Here is a 22,893-nt window from a genome sequence, read left to right as displayed (position 1 = left end):
ACTGACTCTCTTCAAGAGGAATCTTGATGAGTGGATGGGAGATCGTAGGTTTACCCCGGGTATCACTTCTGTGTCACTGTTAGACAGAGGCACAGTATACTAACCTCGAAAAAGGGCATAGCAAAATTAATTTAAAATGGGTGGCGAAAGCCAAACACACTCTGGCTATGCTTATAAATGCCCTAGGGCAGATAGCCTAGTACGAACCTATGAATGCCAAAGACTTCGCCAGCAACTCGTGTCAGATATGGAGGCAATACAATGCTCGCAAAAGTATTCATTATTGGTCTTAGATATATGCAATATATATGAGCCTAGGCAATGTACCCTATTCACAGTATAACAAAATACTTAAAAAAACAGCCACAGTATGTATATCTTAGTTTTTGGTAGCTTTCCTTGAGGAAATAGGTCCAGTGATCTATCAGATCATCATCACCTCTCTCAGGAGTGGGGATTTTCCTTCTTTTTTAAAGGAAACTCTTGTCACTCCAATCCTGAAAAAGGCTGGTTTAGTCTTGCACAATCTTGGTAACTACTATCCTACATCAAACCTTTCATTTCTTTGAAAAGTTCTTGAGAAACTAGTGCATTATCAACTGGAGAATTAACTGCGCTCTCATAATTTATTTAAACAAAAACATCTTTATTGAATTATCATTTTTGATGTAGACAGTCATACATTTATATAAATGAAAACAAACCGTTCTGACAGATTTTTAGTTGCAAACATTATACATCACATATGATCTACTATACAGTCACTGTCAGTCAAACATTACATATCTCATTTAATCCCTACCTTAACTTAAATCTCATTCCTCCTCCAAAACATTATTCTGCACATATTGGCCCCACAATTCCAATTTTTCTATGCAATTTGCTCTTTTCCTTTTCTGAAGATCCCACTTGCAGCTCTTTTATCTCTGTTACTATATTCACTACTTCCAATATGGTTGGTATACAGCGATTTACGTTTTCTAGTAATTACTTTTTGGCAGCCACCAGAATTAAACTCAGTAAGGCTTTACTGTGTGTAGGCAATTCAGATCCTGTATCAATAATTTCCTTAGCTACACCAATTTGCTCACCCAGTATTTCTGACAGAGTAGTCTGCAGAGTTTTTAAAGTCTGCCAACTCATTCAACTGTCAACAAATATGTTCCCAGTTACCTCTTTCTTCCCCATTACATCTTCAACATCTGCAATCTACCTGAGAAAAATTTCTTTGGGGTTTTCTTGGGGTATAAAGATGCCTTTGCAAACACTTCCAAGTAAAAATCCTAAATCTTCTGGACTTTGTTGCGTATTTGAGAGCTGTATGTATACCCTCTCGCCATTTCTTTTTGAAGTGCTTATCCGATCTCTCTTCCCAATCCTTTCTAACTCCTCCAACTGATTCCTATAATAATTATGTAATATTTCATAAGCCCCTACTAATTATCACTTTAACAACAACTTCTGTTCTAGATTCAACTACAAATTCTACCAGTGCTGGTCTTTCAATAAGGATCACACAATTCCTTTCCCTACACATGGATATCAATCCTTGAAAGAGAAAGCAGTCTCTAGTCTGCATTCCAATGTACTCTTGGTCTTTTCCCATTTTATTAACTTTCCCTCTCTATCTGCACCAATACCTTTCTTCCGCTGCCAGTTTTCTCCAGTAAATTCTTGCCCCCTCTTGCTTATTCACTGTACACCTATTTGCAGTCAACCTTATTGGCAGAATCTCCTTTCTCCATTCCCATATTGGCTTAGTTCTTAGAATACTTTCTGCTACTTTATGAATATAATATTCTGTATGGCTATTGTTATTTTCCTTAAGGATCTTATTCCAAAATCTCAGTATTTCTTGAGCTTCCCCCTGTTTCATCATCATCCCTTTCCACTTTGAATCATCACTTTCTGCTTGTGCTATGTATAGGAGCCTTAACTGTGTAGTTCTGAAATATCCTTTCAAATCAGGTAATCCTAAACAACCTTGTTCTATTGGAAGGTCAACTTATCCCACTTGACTACTGCCCTCTTCCCCTCCCATATAAAATCTTTCAACTTTTTATTAATTGCTATCCACAACTTCCTCTCTGGTTGGCAACAAAAATGCCAGAAATGTGTATAAAACTAAAGGGACTAAAAACATTTTCACTGCTTGTATCTTGCTATACATATCCATAAAACAAGCACTTCCTGTTTCTCAGTTTTTGTATTATATTTTGTTTAGTCTCTTCCTACATATCATTAGATGGCAGAACAGAATCCTATTTAACCCATACTCCTAAGTACTTAATTTTACCATGTCCCCATAAATATGGGTATTTTCAACCAATTCATGTGTGGGTACACAGTTTACAACTACTGCCTTTGTTTTATATTAATTAATTTTGTATCCCCAAAAGACTTGAAATGATGTCACAATGTTCCACAACACTGAAATGTCCTTTTCTAGTTTTATCAGGTAAAAAATATCTGCAAATAAAGCCAACTTTTCATGGTTACCGTGCTAATTATATGCTTGAATTTCTGAGTCCCTTATTTTCTTTGCCAGTGGTTCTAAATATAAAGCAAATAACTATGAGAGAAAAAAAGACGCCCCTGCCTGGTTCCTCTGTTCAAACAGAACTCATCAGAGAGGAAGCCCCACTCCCCAATTTAAATTTTGCCTCCAATCCCTCACATACCCTCCTAATTAACCTTATTTGTCCAGGAAATACAAATGCTTCTATCGCTCCACTCAAAAAAAATGCTTTCTCTGCATCTAGACCTGACAACAGTGGTATTTTCTTACATTCTGCTTCCCTCCGGAATCATAATTGTTCTATTAATGTTGTTAAATGTTTGCCTCCCCTCCACAAACTACACTTAATCATATCTACCAGGTTTGGCAACACATTTGCCATTTTTTACCCATTACAGACAAACACTTTACAATTGTGGTTTAGGATCAAAATTGGCCTATATGAACGTGGATCTGATGGATCTTTACTAACTTTAAAGTATTACAGACATCACAGATTTCTTCCAGGATGTTCATGCTTTTCTTCCTTTTAAAATATTTAAAAACACAACCTTCCAGATATTTATCACTTTCTTCCCTTCTGGCTTCCAAATTTCCACAGCAATACCATCTATTCCTGGAGACTTTTCTGTAGATTGGTTATACATCACAATTTTTTTCTCACCTTCTCCTATTCTGTCAATAACTGAGCCTAGTCGACCTTCAAACTTGCATATTTAATTCTTCCATAAATATTTCCACTTGTACATTTTCTTGATTTCCACATTTCTCTGCTTTATTCAATTTTCATAACATTTCCGAAATATTTGTAATACCTCTACAGGATCCCTGGTTATTTTCCTTATTATAGTCTCCCTAAGCTTGGCAACAGCCCTTTCTTTCTGTTGCCTGAACCACTGTGCTAAAAACTTTTGTGCTCTGGAGTTCTCATCAGAAAACAACTGCTTAAGAGCAATCTTTCTAAACTCATGCATATTATCCAGGTAGTCCCTTAATTACTCTTCTGCAGTTGTGTCTTTTCTTGTTCTATGAGATTGCCCTTACTCTGCAATACTTCAACCTTTATCAGTCCCTCTAATTTATTTTTGTTACTTCTTAACCATATCTCTTTTTATATTTCTACCTTACTAACTCCACTTTCATTTTATCCCACTCCCTAGCTATATTTTCTGAAGAAATTTCTATCTTCCCTAATAACTCTTGAATAATGTCTACTACTCATTATTTAAATTTCCTCCCTGTTAAACAGATAGGTGGAGAAGCACCAGTGTCTCTTTTATCTCATTACTCTGCATTTTTATTATAGTTATTACTGGCTGGTGATCTGAAATAGTTACTGGATGTGTATCAAAACTTTCAACTAAATGCATGTGTTCCCGTAAAATATCATTTCTTTCTAGCAGATTCCAAAAACAGTTTAAATCAAACCAAGCGAAAAAAGCAAGGAGCAGTATGAGCAGTACGAACAGTTTTAATAAAAATTAGTGCTTTCGGAAAAGACAATGCTCTTCCTTCTTCAGATAATCAATGCCATGTGTTTAAACAATTTATACACAAACACATCCCAATTAATTAATCCAGCATTAATCAATTAATTGGCATATTAAATAAAATACAATAAAATAAAATAATCAGTGCAACCAACTTAATAACCCTAAATGTCATGTACTATGTACATAAACAAAATACATTAAAATCAATATAACCATATAAAATCACTATAGAAGATTAAAGTGAATAATTAACTATAAATAATTAATTAGAGCCTCTTGAATAAACTATATTAATTTATTTCAACTTCTTTTAGCTAAAGACTATCGCTTAAGTGAAGGAGTTTAAGAAAGCATTTGATAGAAATGCTTTCGTTTAACCCTGGGGGAACATATGCAACACACCTAATTTGCCATAACAGCTCCTCAATTTCAAGTTTTATCTGCCATGGCCCACATCTCTCATCCTGAATAACTTGTTTTAAAATAGTCAATTTAAAAATATGGTTGGGAAACAGAAGTATGTGTTTTGCTAGGGCATTTGTCTTATCTCCTTTCGCTATAGCGTATTGATGCTCATATATACGCTGTTTAAATTTTCTTTCTGTCTTCCCTATGTAAAAAGCGGTGCAGCATTGGCAGATTGCTGCATAGACAATACCCCTAGAGTCACAGTTGTATTTACCCTGGACCCTGTAATTTTTACCATTAATTATAAACTGATAAGTGGTATTTATGTGTTTACATTGTTGACAAGTACCACATTTAGTTATGCCCTTATTCCTAGGTAAAGGCAGTGTCTTATGGTATTCAAGTAATGATTTTAAATTGAGCCCCCTTACTGCTGAAGGACAATAGAGCGGAACAAGATAACCTTGTAGACAGACACACTAAAGTCTTGGACGGATCTATTAACAGATTTAGTATTAGCTTTATATGCACATACAACCTAGATCACGCTTTCATTAGAGAGATCTTGAATAAAAACTGGGCTCTCATTAGTGAGGATAGTCACTTGAACAGCTTGTTTGGTGACCAGTTAAAGATTACCTATAGACGTGGGCTCAATTTAAAATCATTACTTGAATACCATAAGAAACTGCCTTTACCTAGGAATAAGGGCATAACTAAATGTGGTACTTGTCAACAATGTAAACACATAAATACCACTCATCAGTTTATAATTAATGGTAAAAATTACAGGGTCCAGGGTAAATACAACTGTGACTCTAGGGGTATTGTCTATGCAGCAATCTGCCAATGCTGCACTGCTTTTTACATAGGGAAGACAGAAAGAAAATTTAAACAGCGTATATATGAGCATCAATACGCTATAGCGAAAGGAGATAAGACAAATGCCCTAGCAAAACACATACTTCTGTTTCCCAACCATATTTTTAAATCTACTATTTTAAAACAAGTTATTCAGGATGAGAGAGGTGGGCCATGGCAGATAAAACTTGAAATTGAGGAGCTGTTATGGCAAATTAGGTGTGTTGCATATGTTCCCCCAGGGTTAAACGAAAGCATTTCTATCAAATGCTTTCTTAAACTCCTAGCACTTAAGCGATAGTCTTTAGCTAAAAGAAGTTGAAATAAATTAATATAGTTTATTCAAGAGGCTCTAATTAATTATTTATAGTTTATTATTCACTTTAATCTTCTATAGTGATTTTATATGGTTATATTGATTTTAATGTATTTTGTTTATGTACATAGTACATGACATTTAGGGTTATTAAGTTGGTGGCATTGATTATTTTATTTTATTGTATTTTATTGTATTTTATTTAATATGCCAATTAATTGATTAATGCTGGATTCATTAATTGGGATGTGTTTGTGTATAAATTGTTTAAACACATGGCATTGATTATCTGAAGAAGGAAGAGCATTGCCTTTTCCGAAAGCGCTAATTTTTATTAAAACTGTTCGTACTGCTCATACTGCTCCTTGCTTTTTTCACTTGGTCTGATTTAAATAATATGCAAATTCTCTACAAGCTCCTACTATAGAATTCACATCTTTCATATAAAATATCTTCCTAAATTTCTTCAAAAATCTACCCTTTTTCTTAGATTTTCCCTTCTATGCCCATCAGATACATCTTCACTGTTGCAGATAAACCATTAAGTAATACTCCGTGCTGAAAGTTGATTATTTTTTCCAGAATTTTCTTAAGCTCCACTGTAGCAGTTTTAGGTAGAATATAAATACATGCCAGCATAATCTACCACCCTTGCCAGTAGTATCTCACTACTTCACATCTACCATTATTAGCTTTTTTCCCCTCTATCACTCCTGGAGCCCCTCTACCAATTAATACAAGTACTCCCCTTTCATTTCTCCTAAATATTACCCTGAATAACTAACTTGAAATCCTTTATCAAATTCCCATGCTCCATTCTTTCCAACTGTGTGTCTCCTGTGGTATAGCTATTTGCACTCTGCATTTCTTATTATAGTTCACTACTCTTTCTTTTTTGCATATACCCGTGACACCATTCACATTCCATAATACCATAGAAGGTGCTGCCATTATGTTACTTTATTATTCCCACCTGTTACGTATAACAGATTTTTTTAAAATGTCTGGTTTGGTTTCAGCTTTTGTGTTACATGCATTTAGTAATGTTTGGCAGGTTGATCTTTTATGCAGTTGTTTCTTGTTATATCCATTTGAACCTATGTCACATCTTACAAAACTTTTTGTTTTAATGAAAACCTCAAACATAAACAAACATCCCTAACATACCCCCATAACCTATTAACTTAATACAAACAAACAAAACAATATATGCCTTGAAATAATGTAGTTTAATGCTCCTAATAGGAGCAAATGTCCCAGATTCACAGCTACACTCGCAGGCTTTAACTGACCTTTAATTAATGGTATTCATGCTAAGACACATGGTAAAGTTACATTAAGTGCTGTCTGTTTTTGTTTACATTTATTCCTCTCCCAGATGTAGAAAACAACTTGAACCCTTTCAGAAAACATCTTTTAGCTACTGAAAAAAGTATTCTGTTTTAATAGCCCTCTTATCAGCTTGTCTCCACAGAAATATGAGAACCAGATACACAGTTGCCTTCAACTACAAGCTACTCTTGTTGCACTAAACACTTATTTTTAAAAGGAAAACGTTTCATTACAGTCACTATCCTCTAATTTATTTACATCTCCTTAAAACTTCTTACATCAAGTCAAGGGCCTTAATCTAGTCATTTCCCTATGTAAAAGTACAAAAAATATATCAACTTTACTTGTATCATGAACTGTATATTATTACAACCCATCCCTCAACTCAACAACTCATGATTACAGCCATTTATCTTAAATATGCTTTTGTCCAGGCTTTCTTCTCTTATGTATGTATGTAATTATTTATTTACTTATTTAACATTTATTTATAGGAAAAGTCCGACTGGGACAGAGCTCAATGCTCCAGTTAGGCCCACTGGGCACACAGTCCATTTTCAGGCGAGGGCTGATGTCTGGTTAAGTGACTCGCTCAAGGTCACACAGTAGGCAAATGATGGCGGAGGGACTCTAATCCTATACCACAGGAACTATATCTCGCTGCCTTAAACTCTGCACTACCTGCCAGAGGTTTGCAGTGCCTACATTTTGTAAAACTAAAGAAGAAGAAAACATAATAAGACACCTGTTCACTCTGGTATCTCTATAACACACAAAATAGACGAAAAGGCTTTACTGTAGAACATCCAGTATAGGTCATGTTTTATGAACAAAAATTGGTTTACTTACAATTATCCCTTTCCTCTCCCCCTCCCCCTCCTTAATGCAATTCCAAATATTAATGACATGAAGTAGGGCATATGCTTTGGAGTCCCCTACAAGTTTAACAAAGTCAAAAAATTCCATTATTATTTTCCGGTTTTCTTGTTCAGCCATATTTCATATATGGTTGATGCTTTGTTATCCTATATTTATTCATTAATTTCCGAGATGTTGATCTCCATCTCCCTACTCCAGTCACTTTTTCATTTCTAACATTCCCCCATTGTCTTTCTGTGTATTGCTTATCCAATCACTCTTCCCAATCCTTTCTAAGCTCCTCTGATTGATTCTTAGAGTTATCATGCAATATTTTATAGGCTCTACTAATTATTCCTTTTTTAACAGCAGCTTCTGTTATACATTCTATTAAAAACTGTACCAGTGCTGGTCTTTTGTTTAAGACACCCCTATTTCTTTCTCTTTACCTATACTCTGATAGCAATCCCTGATAGGGAAGGCAATCTCTAACCTGCAGTCCAAAAAAATTCTTGACATCTTCCTATTCTATTACCTTTCCCTTTCTAATTAGTTGCTCCCAGTACCTTGGAAAATCAACTTTTTCTGTTGGTAGGATAGCATCTTTACTACTAAAGGTCTTTGCTGCTTTCTCGTGGCCAGGTCTGGAGCATATATATTATGTGCTCTTTCAATTAACAAATCTTGCTGTGGAATATTTGTGCTTTCATAAAATTAATAGTCTGTTCTGCCTAGTTTCTCGGTTACAGCAGAACATCTCAGGTTTTCTCTATATGCGCTGTCCTCTAATTCTACCATTTTTTAAACATCTCTTCTTCAGCATCTCATACTCAGGCTTCAGCCTGTGATTTTTGCAGTTTTGTCAACTTAGCAGAATATCTATTTAAAGCTTCTTCCATTTTCTCTAGCCTTTTGTTATTTGAGTTAATATATCCCTTCAGTGTTTCATTTACTTTAATCAACTCAGACCACATTTAACTTACTTTTCCCTATAGAAAACTGGAAGTCATGTATTGCACCAAAGCTGGAGCTAGAACTATTTTTTGCTGAACAGCTGCAGAATTCTTCCCAGTCAGTGTTTTCTCCTCACCTTTCGTGGTTGATTTTCTTTCAGGTACTCTAAATTTCTTCTTTGTTGGCATCCAGGCAGTGCACTTACTAGCCAGTAACTGAAATTTACCAAAAAAAGACAAGTTCACTGGCTCTCTTTTCTGAGTTTCTGTTTGCACATTGGAAGAACTGAAATGTTATTACTCTGTGTGCAGCCATCTTGGAAGTCCAGCTCTTGTGATCTTTTTGATCTACTTCAATTGGGCTTTATGGGTCAGCATGGTACTTACACTGCACTTATTAAGGTGTTTAACGATCTCAGAGTTGTAAACAACACCGATCTCGGAGTTGTAAACATATTAATGGTTCAACTCTGTCTTGCTCCTTCCTGACCTCTCATCAGTATCTTATTTGGTGGACCATGCCTTTATTATACACAGACTACATTACTGTGTTCTCTCTGGTATGGTTCTTAACTGTTTTTCCACCTAATTAGCAGGTCATACTCAGAAACTGGTTTATAGGGTTAACTCCTTATCTTCCTACCCTCTCACTTGTGGTGTACTGTAGGATTTTATTCTGGTCCATTACTATCTTTTTTTTACTGCCAGAAGACGTGACCTGTTCGAGAGTTCTACAATGCCACTGTTATGCCAGCTACACCCAGCTTTACCTCTCATTCCTTCATGATTCTATGCAACCCTTAAACTCTCTTTCAAATGATTTGGAACTCATCCATGTCTGGATATTCAGTAACAATTTGAAGCTCAATACCTCAAAGACAGGCTTTAATGGTACATGCCACCTTGAGAGACTCTTCCTTTTTCTAGTTTTGTCAATTGACATCTATTATGGAGGACATAACGTTGCTTTTGTGTCTAAGGTGTGATCTTGGCATGTCCTTTGACAGATTACCTCTTAAGGACCACATTTCAGCTGTCAAGTTCCTCTAAATGGTCAGATGTTAACCACATTTTATACCATAAGGAGCTGGACAAGGGTGAGGGATGGCATACAACATAAGGTTAATACTGAAGGGTTTGAATATTCAAAAGAAATGGCAACGATGACAGTTTTCTGCTCCTACAAGTAATATGATGATGTACTTTAGCTATTCATTGCAGGACTGAATAAATGCTTAAATTATTCTCCATTTGTAACATGCTCCTGTTCGCCTGAGTGGAAGTACAAACCAGGCTATCAAAGAAAGGCAATATTTGTACTTTCAAATGCAGAATGATGTGCTATTTCATGCAGAGTTCACACATAAGATGACTAGTAAATCTCCTACAAAGTCTGATGGCAAAAAGAACAAAATTATGAAAAAAAAAATACTTTCATACTGCATGGTTTTTCATAAAGAGCCAGTAATGAGCATCTGATAGAACACACTACTTTAAAACCTACATGATAATAATAATAATAAAAAAAAAAGATAGACCACAATGTAGAAGATTTATTGGTCAAAATCCAGTCACCTGCAACTGGTGTGATGGTGCTGAAGCCTTAGAGTTGATATAGCTATTGAAATGATAACATGGGATGCAAAGTGGAATGGAAACATATTTTGAGGCCAGGAGGCAGAAGAAGAACATGAAGGCTTAGCAATGGGTGAGCAAAAAGACAGAGCAAGGTAAAACAAAACAATAAAAAACAGCTCAAAGATGGACTTGGGGGGGCTAGATGCTTCACAAAGATAAGGTAGTCAGGTCCAACAGTGAGGATGCTTCTGCCAAAGGATGTGTATTTTCTAGTAATTGTTTGATATTCAGACAGTGGTTACTCTAAGCACCAGAACACCAAGAGTGAATGAAAGAAACTCCAGACTTACATATACTAGGTCCAAGATTGTAGTTTCTAAGATAATTCATTTGTTTTCAAGGTATGTCAGTCTTGCAACTGGCATAAATTTTGGGGGGGGGGGGGGGCTTGCTTATCACATCACTGAATGTAGAGAAGCTTGACCCCCTGGAAAGAATCAACTTAAAAGGAGAACAGTGACATTTGCTATTCTCTTGTATTTTCAGACTTTTTTCATAAATCTGGGCTCATACAAGTCTGATGCACACTCCTTGTTATTACAGTTCTCTTGGAAAGAGGCAAGAAAAGTACAGTTGTGTACACTTACCATAAATGTAGATGTTTGAGTGTATTCACTGTTGCAGTCATCACACTTGTGTTATCTGCCTGCAGGAAGCCCTCAGCCGGCCTGGATACCAGAGTTTTGGGATTTCTGTGTCGGATGCTGTCGCCTCTTTCCATGACATCAGGCTGTCACGGGTATAAAACATGCAGCCGACGCCATTACATCAGTTTTTCTTGCCCCAGATGTCAGGAGCCCCCAAAATAGGAAGCAATTACATGGAGTGGTACACCCCCAGTAAAAAGTAAATACCATTGCCATGAAAATATGGCCAAAAAAGAGGAGAGGTAGAAAGTATAGGAAAGTCAGGGGGCTGGAGGGAGGGTAACTAGAACTGCAACAGTGAATACACTCGAACATCTACATTTATGGTAAGTGTACACACTATGTTCTTCATGTTTCACTGTTGCAGTCATCACACTTGGGTTGATTCCCAAAGTTGAGGAAGGGTGGAGGCAGTCAAGAAGTATTAGGGCTGGCTAACTGGCCTTGCAAGACTGCTGTAACAAATCCAGCTCTGGATTTAGAAAAGACAGGCAAGTGGTAATGCTTGGTGAAGATGTGCACAGAACTCCAGGTTGCAGCTTCCAGGATGTCCCTAGTAGGGACTCCCCTGAGAAATGCTGTAGAGGTTAAGGTAGCTCTAGTGGAATGGGTTCTGATTCCCTGTGCGGTAGGTTTTCCATGGTGTTTGTAGCAGAAATGGATGCAGTGTGCTATCCATTTGGAGATGGTTGGCTTTGAAATGGCCTTTCCCTCTGCCCCTGTAGCAAAGCTGACTAGCAGCTGGTCAGATTTTCTGAAAGGTTTAGTCCTGTCAAGGTAGAACCTAAGCTGCCTGTGCACATCCAAGCAGTGCAGGATCCTTCCCCTTTATTCTGAGGATTAGGGAAAAAGGTTGGTAAATGGATGAATTGGTTTAAAGCCACACTGGATACTACTCTGGGCATAAATGATGGGTTAGTCCTGAGGGAAACCCTGTCTACATGGAAGATAATGAAGGGTTCCACAGTCATAAAGGCCTGCAATTCAGACACTCTTCTTGCTGAAGTGATGGCTAGAAGTAAGGCTGTTTTCCAATAGAGGAATTTTAACTCTGCTGTAGCAGGCTCAAAGGGGGGAAGTGTGAGCTTCTCAAGTATAAAGTTAAGGTCCCGGGCTGGAGCGGGAGCTCTCCTCGGGAGTCTTAGATTGTTAGGTCCTCTCAGGAACTGTTTGACCAGAGGGTGAAAGAAGAGGGGTGGCTCAATATTGTAATGAGCTGAGATGGCAGAGGTATGAATCTTAATTGAAGACAAGGATAGGCCTTTGTGGAGTAGTTCTGCTAGATAATCTAAAACATGAGGTAATATGGGCACGGTTGTGTCCTTTCCCTGAGACTGGCTCCAAGAACAGTATCTTTTCCACATTTCTGAATAGGATTTCCTAGTACTAGGCCTCCTGGCCTCAAGGATGACATCCAGCACCTGTTTGCTGAGGGTTGCAGGTGATGTATTCATGGAATGAGCCAGGCTGCTAGGTTCAGGGTTTGCAGCTGAGGGTGCAAAATCTAGCCCTCCTGCTGGGACCACAGGGAACTGGTCTGATGCAGTTGCCAGGGTGGCACTGCTGTCAGACTGCGTAAAATTGGGTACCAGTGCTGCCGTGGACAGTCTGGTGCAATCAGGATTGTCCTTGGCCTGTCCTGTTTGATCTTGAGTAGTACTTTCGAGAGGAGGGGCAGAGGGGGAAAGGCAAAGATTGAGTGGTTTTCCCATGTAAAGGATAGGGCATCCACTTTCCATGCTTGGCTGTGGGGAGTTCTGGTGCAAGATTTGCTCAATTGATGGTTCTGGGAGGAAGCAAAGAGGCCCAACCTCTGGTGCCCCCCACCTGTGGATTAGAAGCTTGAATGAGTTGGGTTCCAGTTTCCACTCATGTGGGTCCATTAGATTTATGCTTAAGTTGTCTGCCAGTGAATTTTGTTTGCTGGCAGGAATTGAGCTTGCAGGTGCACTTGATTGCTCAAGGCTATGTTCCACAAAGCCATGGCTAAACTGCAGAGTGGATAGGAATGAGTTCCCCCCTGCTTGTTTATGTACCACATAACTGTGGTGTTGCCTGTCTTTATCAAGAGTTGTCCTGGAAGGATAAGGTATTTGAAGGCTGTCAGAGCATTCTGTACAGCTAACATTTCTTTTTGATTGATATGCAGGTGCATTTGTCTTGAATGCATTTGCCTGCCATGTGAGCCCTCCATGCATAGTCTGATGCTTCTGCTGTCAGGGTTTGGGCAGCGGGGGTTGAGTGAAAGGGAGTCCCTCGTTGTGGTAGCAGGCCTCTGCCCACCAAAGGGACTCTGTCCTTAGGCAAGGAATGATAGGAATCACTGTTTCCAGGTCCTGAGAATGTTGACACCAGAGACTTAAGTACCACTGAAGTTTGCTCATATACAGTCTTGCATATGGAATTAGGAGAATACATGAGGCCATGAACCCTAGGGCTTGCAGTATTTTTCTTGCAGATAGCTGGGTTCTGGTGGCCAGTAGTTTGTCAAATAGACCTGTTTTTCTGGAGTGACAAATGCCATCTGGGAAGTTGTGTTCAAGCTTGCTCCCAGGAATACAATTTTTTGGCTGGGCACCAGATGTGATTTATTTTCGTTGATGGTATACCTCAGAGAAGTTAGGAGTCTCTTTACAAATGTCAGGTGCTGAAGTCGCAATTCCTGACTGTCTGCCTGAATCAGGCAATCGTCCAAGTATGGGTAAATTTGAATTTTTCTCTGCCTGCAGTATGCAATGGCTGGAGCCAGGCATTTTGTGAATACCCTGGGTGCAGTAGATAAGCCAAAGGGAAGTGCAGAGAACTGACAGTGCATAGAGCCTGCCCTGAAACGCAGATAATTCCTGCAAGATTCCCTTATGGAGATGTGCAGATAAGCTTTCTTTAAGTCTAGGGTGGCCAGCCAGGAGTTCTTTGGCTAGCATAGGAAGCAGCTGTTGGAGAGTAAGCATTTTGAATTTTGGTACCACCAGGAAGTTGTTGAGAATTGACAGATCCATGATAGGACGCCAAGAGTTTTCTTTTCTGGGCACCAGAAACAGTATGGAGTAGAAACCCTGTCCCCTTTGCTCTGTTGGGACAGGTTGAGTAGCCCTGATACTGAGAAGAGAAAGTACTTGCTTTTAGGTCTCTGCTCACTGGTTTGGAGGGACGTCCACTTGGGGTTGGCAGTGAGTGGAAGTAGAATCTGTATTCCTGGTATACAATGTTATATAATGTACTCCCAGTATTTTGCATGCAGGGCGAGTTTTCCTGCTAGGGGTGCAAGTACTTGGGCATGGCTGGGAAGGATGAAGGACAACCCATTGTGAACTTTTGCCATAAGAGGGTGGCTTACCACTCCCTGTTTTTGAGGTGGGAGCACTCCATTGTTTAGATCTGTGCATACCCTGTGACTGTAGTCTTGATGGTCTGCTGCCCCTGGGTTTGGACTGAGAAGGTCTGGGAGGTACTGGAAAGGACCAGTTTTTTGAAGGCCAATGCCTACTGAATCTAATTGGCTGTACCTGTAGAAAATCTTTAACAGTTTGCATAGATTTAGCTTTTTCCTCCATCTTTTTAAGAACAACTTTTGCTTTAGTGCCAAACAAATGTTCCTGGTTTAATGGAGCATCTAGTAATTTTGCTTTGACATGCTCTGGTAAGATTTGTTCCTTCAGCCAAGCATGCCTTCTAAGAACAGACCCAGTGACAGCAGCCCTGAAAGATGCTTCTATGGCATCAAAACCACACTGCAAAGTATGTTTTCCAACTTGGTTTGCAGAATGCATTAACTCTTGTAAATCTTTATGTTCTGCACAATCAGGAATCAACATCATTTTTTTGTTTAATTAGTTCCATAATATGCTGCTGGTACTTCAACATGTGAAACTGGCAATTTAAAGCCCTGATGGCAAGAGTTGCAGAGGTATATATCTTCTTTCCCCATCTGTCTAAAGCCCCAGAATCCCTGTCCGAAGGAGTAGGGTTTTTGGCTGTAGTAGCCTTAAAACCCTTAGGCCCCTGGGAAATGGTCTCTGGATCTGCAGTGGGATTTTTAAATAGAAATTTGTGAGAGTCGGCTTCCTGCAGTACTTGTCAGGCTTTCTAGGAGCTGGTGGCAAAGTATCAGGGGTAAGACTGGATTCCATGAAGACATCATCTACAATTTCCAGAACAGGGGGGATAGCTAGAGGCCTGTGCTGAGGCAAGTTTAAAAATTCCCCAAGTCTCTTTTTGGACTGAGGGTAGTCCTGGCATTCCCAGCAAAAATGCTCTCTCAGGGTATGCAGGGTTTCACCGAGAGAAAAATCCTCTGGGGGGGAGGCAGAGGGAATAGAATCCTCTGCATCTGAATCCTCATAGGTAGATAAGGGTATGTCCTGGTAATCTGAGGGGTCAAGAGTCATTGGACTCCTGATCTGTAGAATCAGAAGGAAAATCAATTATTAGCCTTTTAGAGGGGAAGGCTGGCTTCCCCTAATTAAAGTAATAAGGTCTTCAGCCATTCTAAGCATCTGTTTCTGTGGCATGGGCGCTTGAGAATGCGCTTTGGTCGTCTGTTTCCTAGGCGTAGTGTGAACTCTGGGCCTGAGAAATTCAGTAGTTTTATTCAGAAACGAAGTAGTCGGTTTAATACGAACATGGGAAGGTCTGAATACACCCTCAGAAGCTGGTGCCTGCACAGCGGCTCCAGACCCATCCAAGGTAGAGACATGCTCAGGTTCCACAGTCAAAGAAGCATCTCACGGCATACCAGACTCCGAATGGGTTTCAGTAGAGGCCTGTGAATCTGCAGAAGCGGGTATCAGGGGCTGCAAAAGCGCCTCTCTAAGTACCGGTGGGCTGGCGACTAGCTTAATGGAAGCATCAGCAATTTTGGACCTATGCGGTCTGTCTCTGTCGTTATCCTTACGTTTTTTCAGAAGATCGGTAGTTAGATGGCTTATTGAAGCCATTTTGGAATACAGAGAATGAGAGCGAAAAAATTTAGCGACAAAGATATCTTGACGATGAATAGTTCAGGTGTTGAACAGGGCACAAAACCGACCGCGAGGTACTTCATGATTGGGCCTAAACAGGTGACGCAGTAAGAAAGAAAATCTCTGTGAGGTATTTGCTTTTCACAGGCAAGACAATTATTAACTTTTTCTGACATCGGTTAGAGCAAGAAAAAAGGATCCCCAAAGGGGTACTTAGCTTTAGAAGACTTCAGGTCTGAAACTCGAATAACGGAAATTTCAGATAGCGGCCAACCGGCACTTGCGAACTGCTTCTGCTTCGGGCTCCGCTCGGCAAGAAAAGCTGATGTAATGGCGTTGGCTGCATATTTTATACCCCTGACGGCCTGACATCATGGAAGAGGCAACAGCATCCGACCCAGAAATCCCAAGACTCTGGTATTCGGGCCGACTGAGGGCTACCTGCAGGCAGATAACCCAAGTGTGATGACTGCAACAGTGAAACACGAAGAACATCAGTCTCACATTTTCAACTTAATAAACTGCAAAACATCACAGGGAGCTTTCTTAGATACTGTAGCTATTTTGTCCAGGACAAAATAATAACTAGCTATTAGTCTGTCACTTACAAATTTAGAATGCAACAAGACAGCTACAGTAAACAAATAACCAATATTTTTTCATAAACTTGAAAATATAAATACCTTGGTTGCATGCTCTAATGGCATCTTCATATTTGTGCATTTTCAACTGGGCTTGTGCCAAGTAATACCAGGCAACTGTACAGGAGATGTTCTGTTTTAGTCCTGAAAGAATAAACATTGTTTAACGCTTCCAAAGAAATAAAAATAAAAAAACAAAAACTGAGAGACCATCATTAAGGTACTTGTCTGCAGTCTACACAGCATTTAACATCGACCTTTTTAACAGTCACTCGAAGGAGACTAGGCAATACTTATCTATTATAAACAATAAGCTGCAACAGTGAAGCATGTAACATTGCATGTTTAACGTGAAACTCTTCTCCCTGTGCATCTGCTGAAAAGGGGTTTGTCCAGTTCAAGTCTACCAGTAAAACAAAGGCAAATTAATCACATCTGTGTAAACTGTCAGAGAGTAGAATCTTCTTATACTAAAAACAGCAAATTCTAAACAGGTCTTAAAATGAACAAGTGAATCTCAATTACAAAAAGGTATGACATGCTCAACATAAATACATATAGGCCTGTCTGTTCTACTCGCCCAGTGTTCCATGAACATGAGTTAAACCAGGCCAAAAAAGTCACCATGCTCAAAGGTTAACTGTCATTTTAATACGTACTGCATTAGTCTTTGCTATATAATTATACATGCCAGCTTTTCGTCTTGTGGTTCATCTTCCTACAGTCTTATCTTTTTTACGAAACAGGTAAGAATGGAGGTGCAGATACATCTCTATCAACACCAATTGGTCACAGACTAGACCCTTCAAAAGAGGTGTAATTCTACTTCCAGGGCTGTGAATGCAGGTGCCAGTGGACAAATTAACACTGATGACAGACAGAAAAAAAAATATCGGCATTCATACATTCTTACTGAAAATTTAACCTACATGCCCCTAAGTTATTATAGTAGAGTATTGCGTTTAATTTGAAAAATACCACAAGCAAATGTAACCAAATTCATGTTAACCCTCAAACACTAAACCATTCAAAATTGAGTAGTATAGTCTAAACACAGGTCTGCTGCATTCAGAGCTTTAGATGCATGGTTTTAACCCTTTCTGAGGTATTCCAGCTAAAAGTTTTCCCTTAGTAGCACTTGTGTTATCATCTAGTAGTACTACTCTTATACACTCCTCCCTTTACCCTCTTAGCTCTTTCAGTTTCTGAAAAATATGGATGGATACTTTCCTACACTTTCTCCTGCCAGTCTGGTTGATATGGGCATCCTGAGACACTGTAGCAACTGCCTCATGTACACGGACAACCCTCTATTACTACCACCTAGGAAAACAATTCGTGAGAGATGCAATTACATCAAGCACCTAGTGTCATTGCTCTCTCCCCCACAAACCAGTATATCTGGCACTGAGAAGGTTGGCAACATGACCACCATACCCTCAAGCACCACCCACACCTACACAACACCCCCCACATATGTGGAGGTCCTCAACAAAAGCATACCCAAACAAGAGAGACCTCTGAGGCATAAATGCACACAAACAGCCCACCACACCACACATAGTCCACACACCTGTGTCTCACAGCGACTAAGGCCTAAACATAAACCCAACATATTAATCATAGGAGACTCCATTGTGAGCCACACAGATGTGCCTCTCACAAAGCTGGATAAGGAGAAAGTCACAGTTGTTTGTCAGGTGCCAGAATCCGCCATATCACCAATGCACTCTAGTCTCTCAACAGGTACTGTTATGACTCTTGTCATAGGCCATGTTGGAGTGAACGACCTGAGACATACCACCTTGGACTATATGAACAGAGACACAAGTGAGCTTGCTGAGTATGTGTCCCAGGCAGATATGTTCCTAGCCTTAAGCAGCATTCTACCATCACCCAGAATGATGCCACAATACAAACAGAAAATGTCTCAAACAGAAAAGCAACTCACCGATGAAACTGGATTAATGCCTGACAAACCCAAGTAAATACAGATAAAATTCAACAGAGAGGTGTGTGGCAAAACAACAGCACTGCAAAAACTGCTTGAATAAGAAGTCCTTTTATTCAAAAAAAGTACTGAATAAAACACAAGAAAATATAAGCGCTTTCACAGTGTATCTCACTGCTTCCTCAGACGTATTTACAGAAAGGCCTAGCAGTTCCATTTAAATACTCCTGTTGTAGGATATACTGTGAAAGCACTTGCGTTGCAGTTTTTGCAGTGCCGTTGTTTTGCCACACACCTCTCTGTTGAGAGGAATTTGTTATGTATTTGAAAAGAAAGGGGATAAAACACAGATTTTTTTTAGAGATCTTTTATTTATCACAACAGTTTTTAGATATGTTTTATCATGTGACTAGGTATCTTAGGTTAGATTGGATGGTGTTTTGTGTGATGTATTCCAAGTAGGGTATTTAATGTATGCAATTAATGAGGAATTTTAGTCTGAAGAAGTCTCTGTGAGTTAAAGGACATGAAAGGGCTAACTGAAGTTATTGTTTTTCCAATAAGGTGCGTCAGTGAACCTACAGACACTGCATTTTTTAGTTTTGTTTTTGACAGTTATTTGTTTTCTTGTGCTGCTTTTTTGAGAGTTTTACTTAAGTTGCACTTGTATCTGTATGGAGAAAGTACAGTTGTGTACACCTACCATAAATGTAGATGTTCGAGTGTCTTCACTGTTGCAGTCATGACTGTAGGGTTCTCCCCTGCCGGCAGGCAGCCCCAGGTCGTCCAGGAAAGTAAATAATGTGGGAAGAAATAGCCAGGGAATTGTTATGGCTAGGCTTGTATAGGCCCTAGGGCTGATAGCCTAGTACCAACCTATGAACCTATGAACCTAATCCCAAAGTCTGGGTCCGGCATCGGCTGTTCAACCATGCTCCCTGACGTCAGAGCGCCAGGAGTACAAAGCTGACAGCCGATGCCATCTTCTCCAGTTTTTCTCACCCCAGATGTCAGGAGTCCCAAAATGAAAAAGGTCCCATAACCTTTGCAAATACACCTCAGAAGAATGGTGAAAAAAGGAAATACACAGAAGTAAAAACAAAAGGGGACAGGAGGGAGGAAAACCCAGACTGCAACAGTGAAGACACTCGAACATCTACATTTATGGTAGATGTACACAACTGTATTATGTTCATCGTGTTTCACTGTTGCAGTCATGACTGTAGGGTAGAATCCCAAAGCTGAAAGAAAGGGAGGTGGTCATAAAGAGGAAGGGGTGGCTAAAAGGCCCTGCAAGACTGCAGAGGCAAAGCCTGCCCTAGACTTAGAGTAGAGAGGTAGATTGTAGTGCTTAGAAAAAGTATGCACTGAACTCCAAGTTGCAGCTTCCAAAACGTCTTTGGTAGGAAATCCCCTGAGGAAGGCCGCAGAAGTGGCAGCAGCTCTGGTGGAATGAGTCCGTATACTCCCTGGGATTTGCTTTCCATGGTGAGAATAACAAAATCTGATTCCATGAGCAATCCATTTAGAAATGGTCTGTTTTGAAATGGCTTTACCTTGGGAACGTGAAGCATAAGAAACAAACAATTGTTCTGATTTTCTGAAGTCCTTGGTTCTGTTCAGGTAAAAACGTAGCTGTCTGTGTGCATCCAAGGAATGTAAGATCCTTTCCCCTTTATTTTGAGGAGTGGGAAAAAGGTTGGCAAGTGGATAGTTTGATTTAAAGCCACTTTGGAAATCACCTTAGGCATGAAGGTACGATTAGTCCTCAAAGATACCCTGTCTTGATGAAAAATAATATAAGGTTCCACAGCCATAAGAGCTTGTAACTCTGAAACTCTCCGACAGAGGTTAGGGCTAACAGGATAGCTGTCTTCCAAGATAAAAAACTTGATGTCAGAAGAGGCAGAAGGCTCAAAAGGAGGCAAGGTCAGTTTTTCCAAAACATAGTTGAGATCCCAAGCAGGAATGGGAGGAGATCTAGGAGGTCTTAAGTTCTTAGCTCCTCTGAGAAACTGTCTCATGAGCTGGTGGGAAAAGATGGGAGGGTCTGTATTATAATGAGCAGAAATAGCAGAGGCATGTATCTTAATGGAAGAGAAAGAGAGACCCTTATGTAAGAGATCTGTCAAGTAAAGTAAAATTAAAGTAATATTAGGAAGAAAAGGATCAGAATCCTGAGCCTGCATCCAGGAACAAAATCTTTTCCATTTTCCTGCATAAGATTTTCTAGTGCTAGGACGTCTGGCTTCTAAAATGACATCCATAACCTGCTTGGGCAGTAAAGAAGAAATCAAAGGCCCTGGACTAACAAGGCTGCCAGGCTGAGAGTTCTGACATGAGAGTGAAGAACCTGACCCTGATGTTGGGACAGAAGGTTCGGAGACTGAGGTAAAACCCAAGGGGGTTCCAGGCATAGGTTTTTTAGAGTTGGATACCAAAACTGCTGAGGCCAATTTGGAGCCAGTAAGATTATCATCTTGGGCTTGTCCTGTTTTATCTTCAATAAAACCCATGGAAGAAGAGGAAGAGGTGGAAAGGCATATCCCGAGAGGTTCCTCCAACTGAATGACAGGGCGTCCACTTTCCAAGCTTCTCTGTGGAAAGTCCTGGTGCAAAAATTCTGTAGTTGATGATTGAGATGGGATGCAAAGAGGTCTATGTGAGGACATCCCCAGACTGCTGTTATCATCCTGAATATTTTGGTGTCCAGCATCCACTCGTGTGGATCTGAAAGGTTTCTGCTCAGACTGTCTGCCAGGAAGTTTTGTTTCCCTGGTAGAAACTGAGCTTGAAGATCCAGATTGCAAGCTAGAGCTGTGTTCCATAGATCCATGGCTAGTCCGCAAAGGGGGTAGGAATGAGATCCCCCTTGCTTGTTTATGTACCACATAACTGTGGTGTTGTCTGTCTGTATTAGCAGTTGCCCTGGTTGTAAAAGATTCCTGAAGGCCAATAGAGCTTTCTGAATGGCTAACATTTCCTTTAAATTGATATGCAGGTGCTTCTGATCCTTTGTCCAAAGGCCCTGCAAACAATTGCCCTGAAAATGGGCTCCCCAAGCATAATACAAGGCGTCCGTGGTTAGAATCTGAGTGGCAGGAGGCAGAGGAAAGGGTTTCCCTTTGTTTAGAGCACATGCCCTGGACCACCAAAGAAATTCCTTTTGAAGGCAAGGAAGGACGGAGATCAGTATGTCTAAACTGTGGCAATGCTGAGACCATACACTTTTTAGGTACCACTGTATTTTCCTCATGTGTAGTCTTGCATATGGTACGAGAAGGATGCAGGAGGCTATGTAACCCAAAGCCTGCAGGAATTTCCTTGCAGATAGCTGAGTTAGAGTTGCCAAGGTTCTGAAAGTTGAAGCCAGCTGTAATTGTTTTTCAGATGTCAGAAATGCCATCTGGGTTGTGGTGTTTAAAAGTGCACCCAGAAAAGTTATCTGTTGTGATGGTGTCAAATTTGACTTTTTTATGTTTACAGAGAATCCCAGGAACTTGAGGAGGTTATGTACAAATTCTAGATGCTGGAGTAAGACATCCTTGCTGTCTGCCTGAATTAGACAATCGTCCAGATAAGGGTAAATTTGAATTCCCTTGAGTCTGCAGTAAGCTACTACTGGAGCCAGGCATTTGGTGAAGACCCTGGACGCAGCAGACAATCCAAAGGGCAGCGCAGAGAATTGAAAGTGCCTCGATCCGGCCTTGAACCTGAGGTATTTTCTGCGATCCTGCTTGATGGGAATGTGTAAATATGCCTCCTTTAAATCCAAAGTTACCATCCATGCATCTTTGGACAGCATTGGAAGTAGCTGCTGTAGAGTAAGCATCTTGAATTTTGGAATCTCTAGAAAGGTGTTCAAGACCGACAGATCCAGAATGGGTCTCCATAAGTTTTGCTTCCTTGGGACTAGAAAAAGCCTCGAGTAAAAACCTTTACCCATCTCTGAAAGAGGAACCAGTTCTATGGCATTCATAGCCAAAAGAGCTTCCACCTGGTTTAAGGCCTCCGTCCATTGATGTTTTGTAAGGTCTGGCCATCCGCTTGGCCTTGGCAAGGTATGAAAATGGAATTTGTAACCTCTTAAAACCACATCCAGAACCCATTTGTCTTTGGTTATTTGAGTCCAATTTTGATAAAAAAGAGAGAGTTTTCCTCCAAGAGGGGCTTCCAGGCAAGAAGTTCCTGTAGCCCAACAGAGGGAGTCATTGAGTTTGTTTCCTTTGAGATTGTGACCTGTCCTCTCCTCCCCTAGGGGTGGAAGCAGTCCACTGTCTTGGTCTATAAGCAGCTTGTGTTTGAGGCCTACCTCT

General features: G+C 40.0%; 1 protein-coding gene across 1 annotated transcript in view; it reads right to left on the bottom strand.

Annotated features, from left to right (window-relative positions):
- TTC37 (tetratricopeptide repeat domain 37) overlaps positions 1-22,893 on the bottom strand; it is a 2,356,248-nt gene that overhangs the window by 1,688,382 nt on the left and 644,973 nt on the right. Inside the window, exon 10 of the mRNA XM_044064132.1 lies at positions 16,669-16,770. Within this exon, the coding sequence (XP_043920067.1) occupies positions 16,669-16,770 (102 nt within the window). The remainder of the gene's footprint in view (positions 1-16,668; positions 16,771-22,893) is intronic.

This window comes from Protopterus annectens, chromosome 2.part2, assembly GCF_019279795.1.
Source record: "Protopterus annectens isolate FY-2018-M chromosome 2.part2, PAN1.0, whole genome shotgun sequence".
In the NCBI taxonomy this organism is placed as follows: Eukaryota; Metazoa; Chordata; order Ceratodontiformes; family Protopteridae; genus Protopterus; species Protopterus annectens.
The sequence above is the reverse complement of the archived record's forward strand: the minus strand, read 5'-3'. Positions and strand labels throughout refer to the sequence as shown.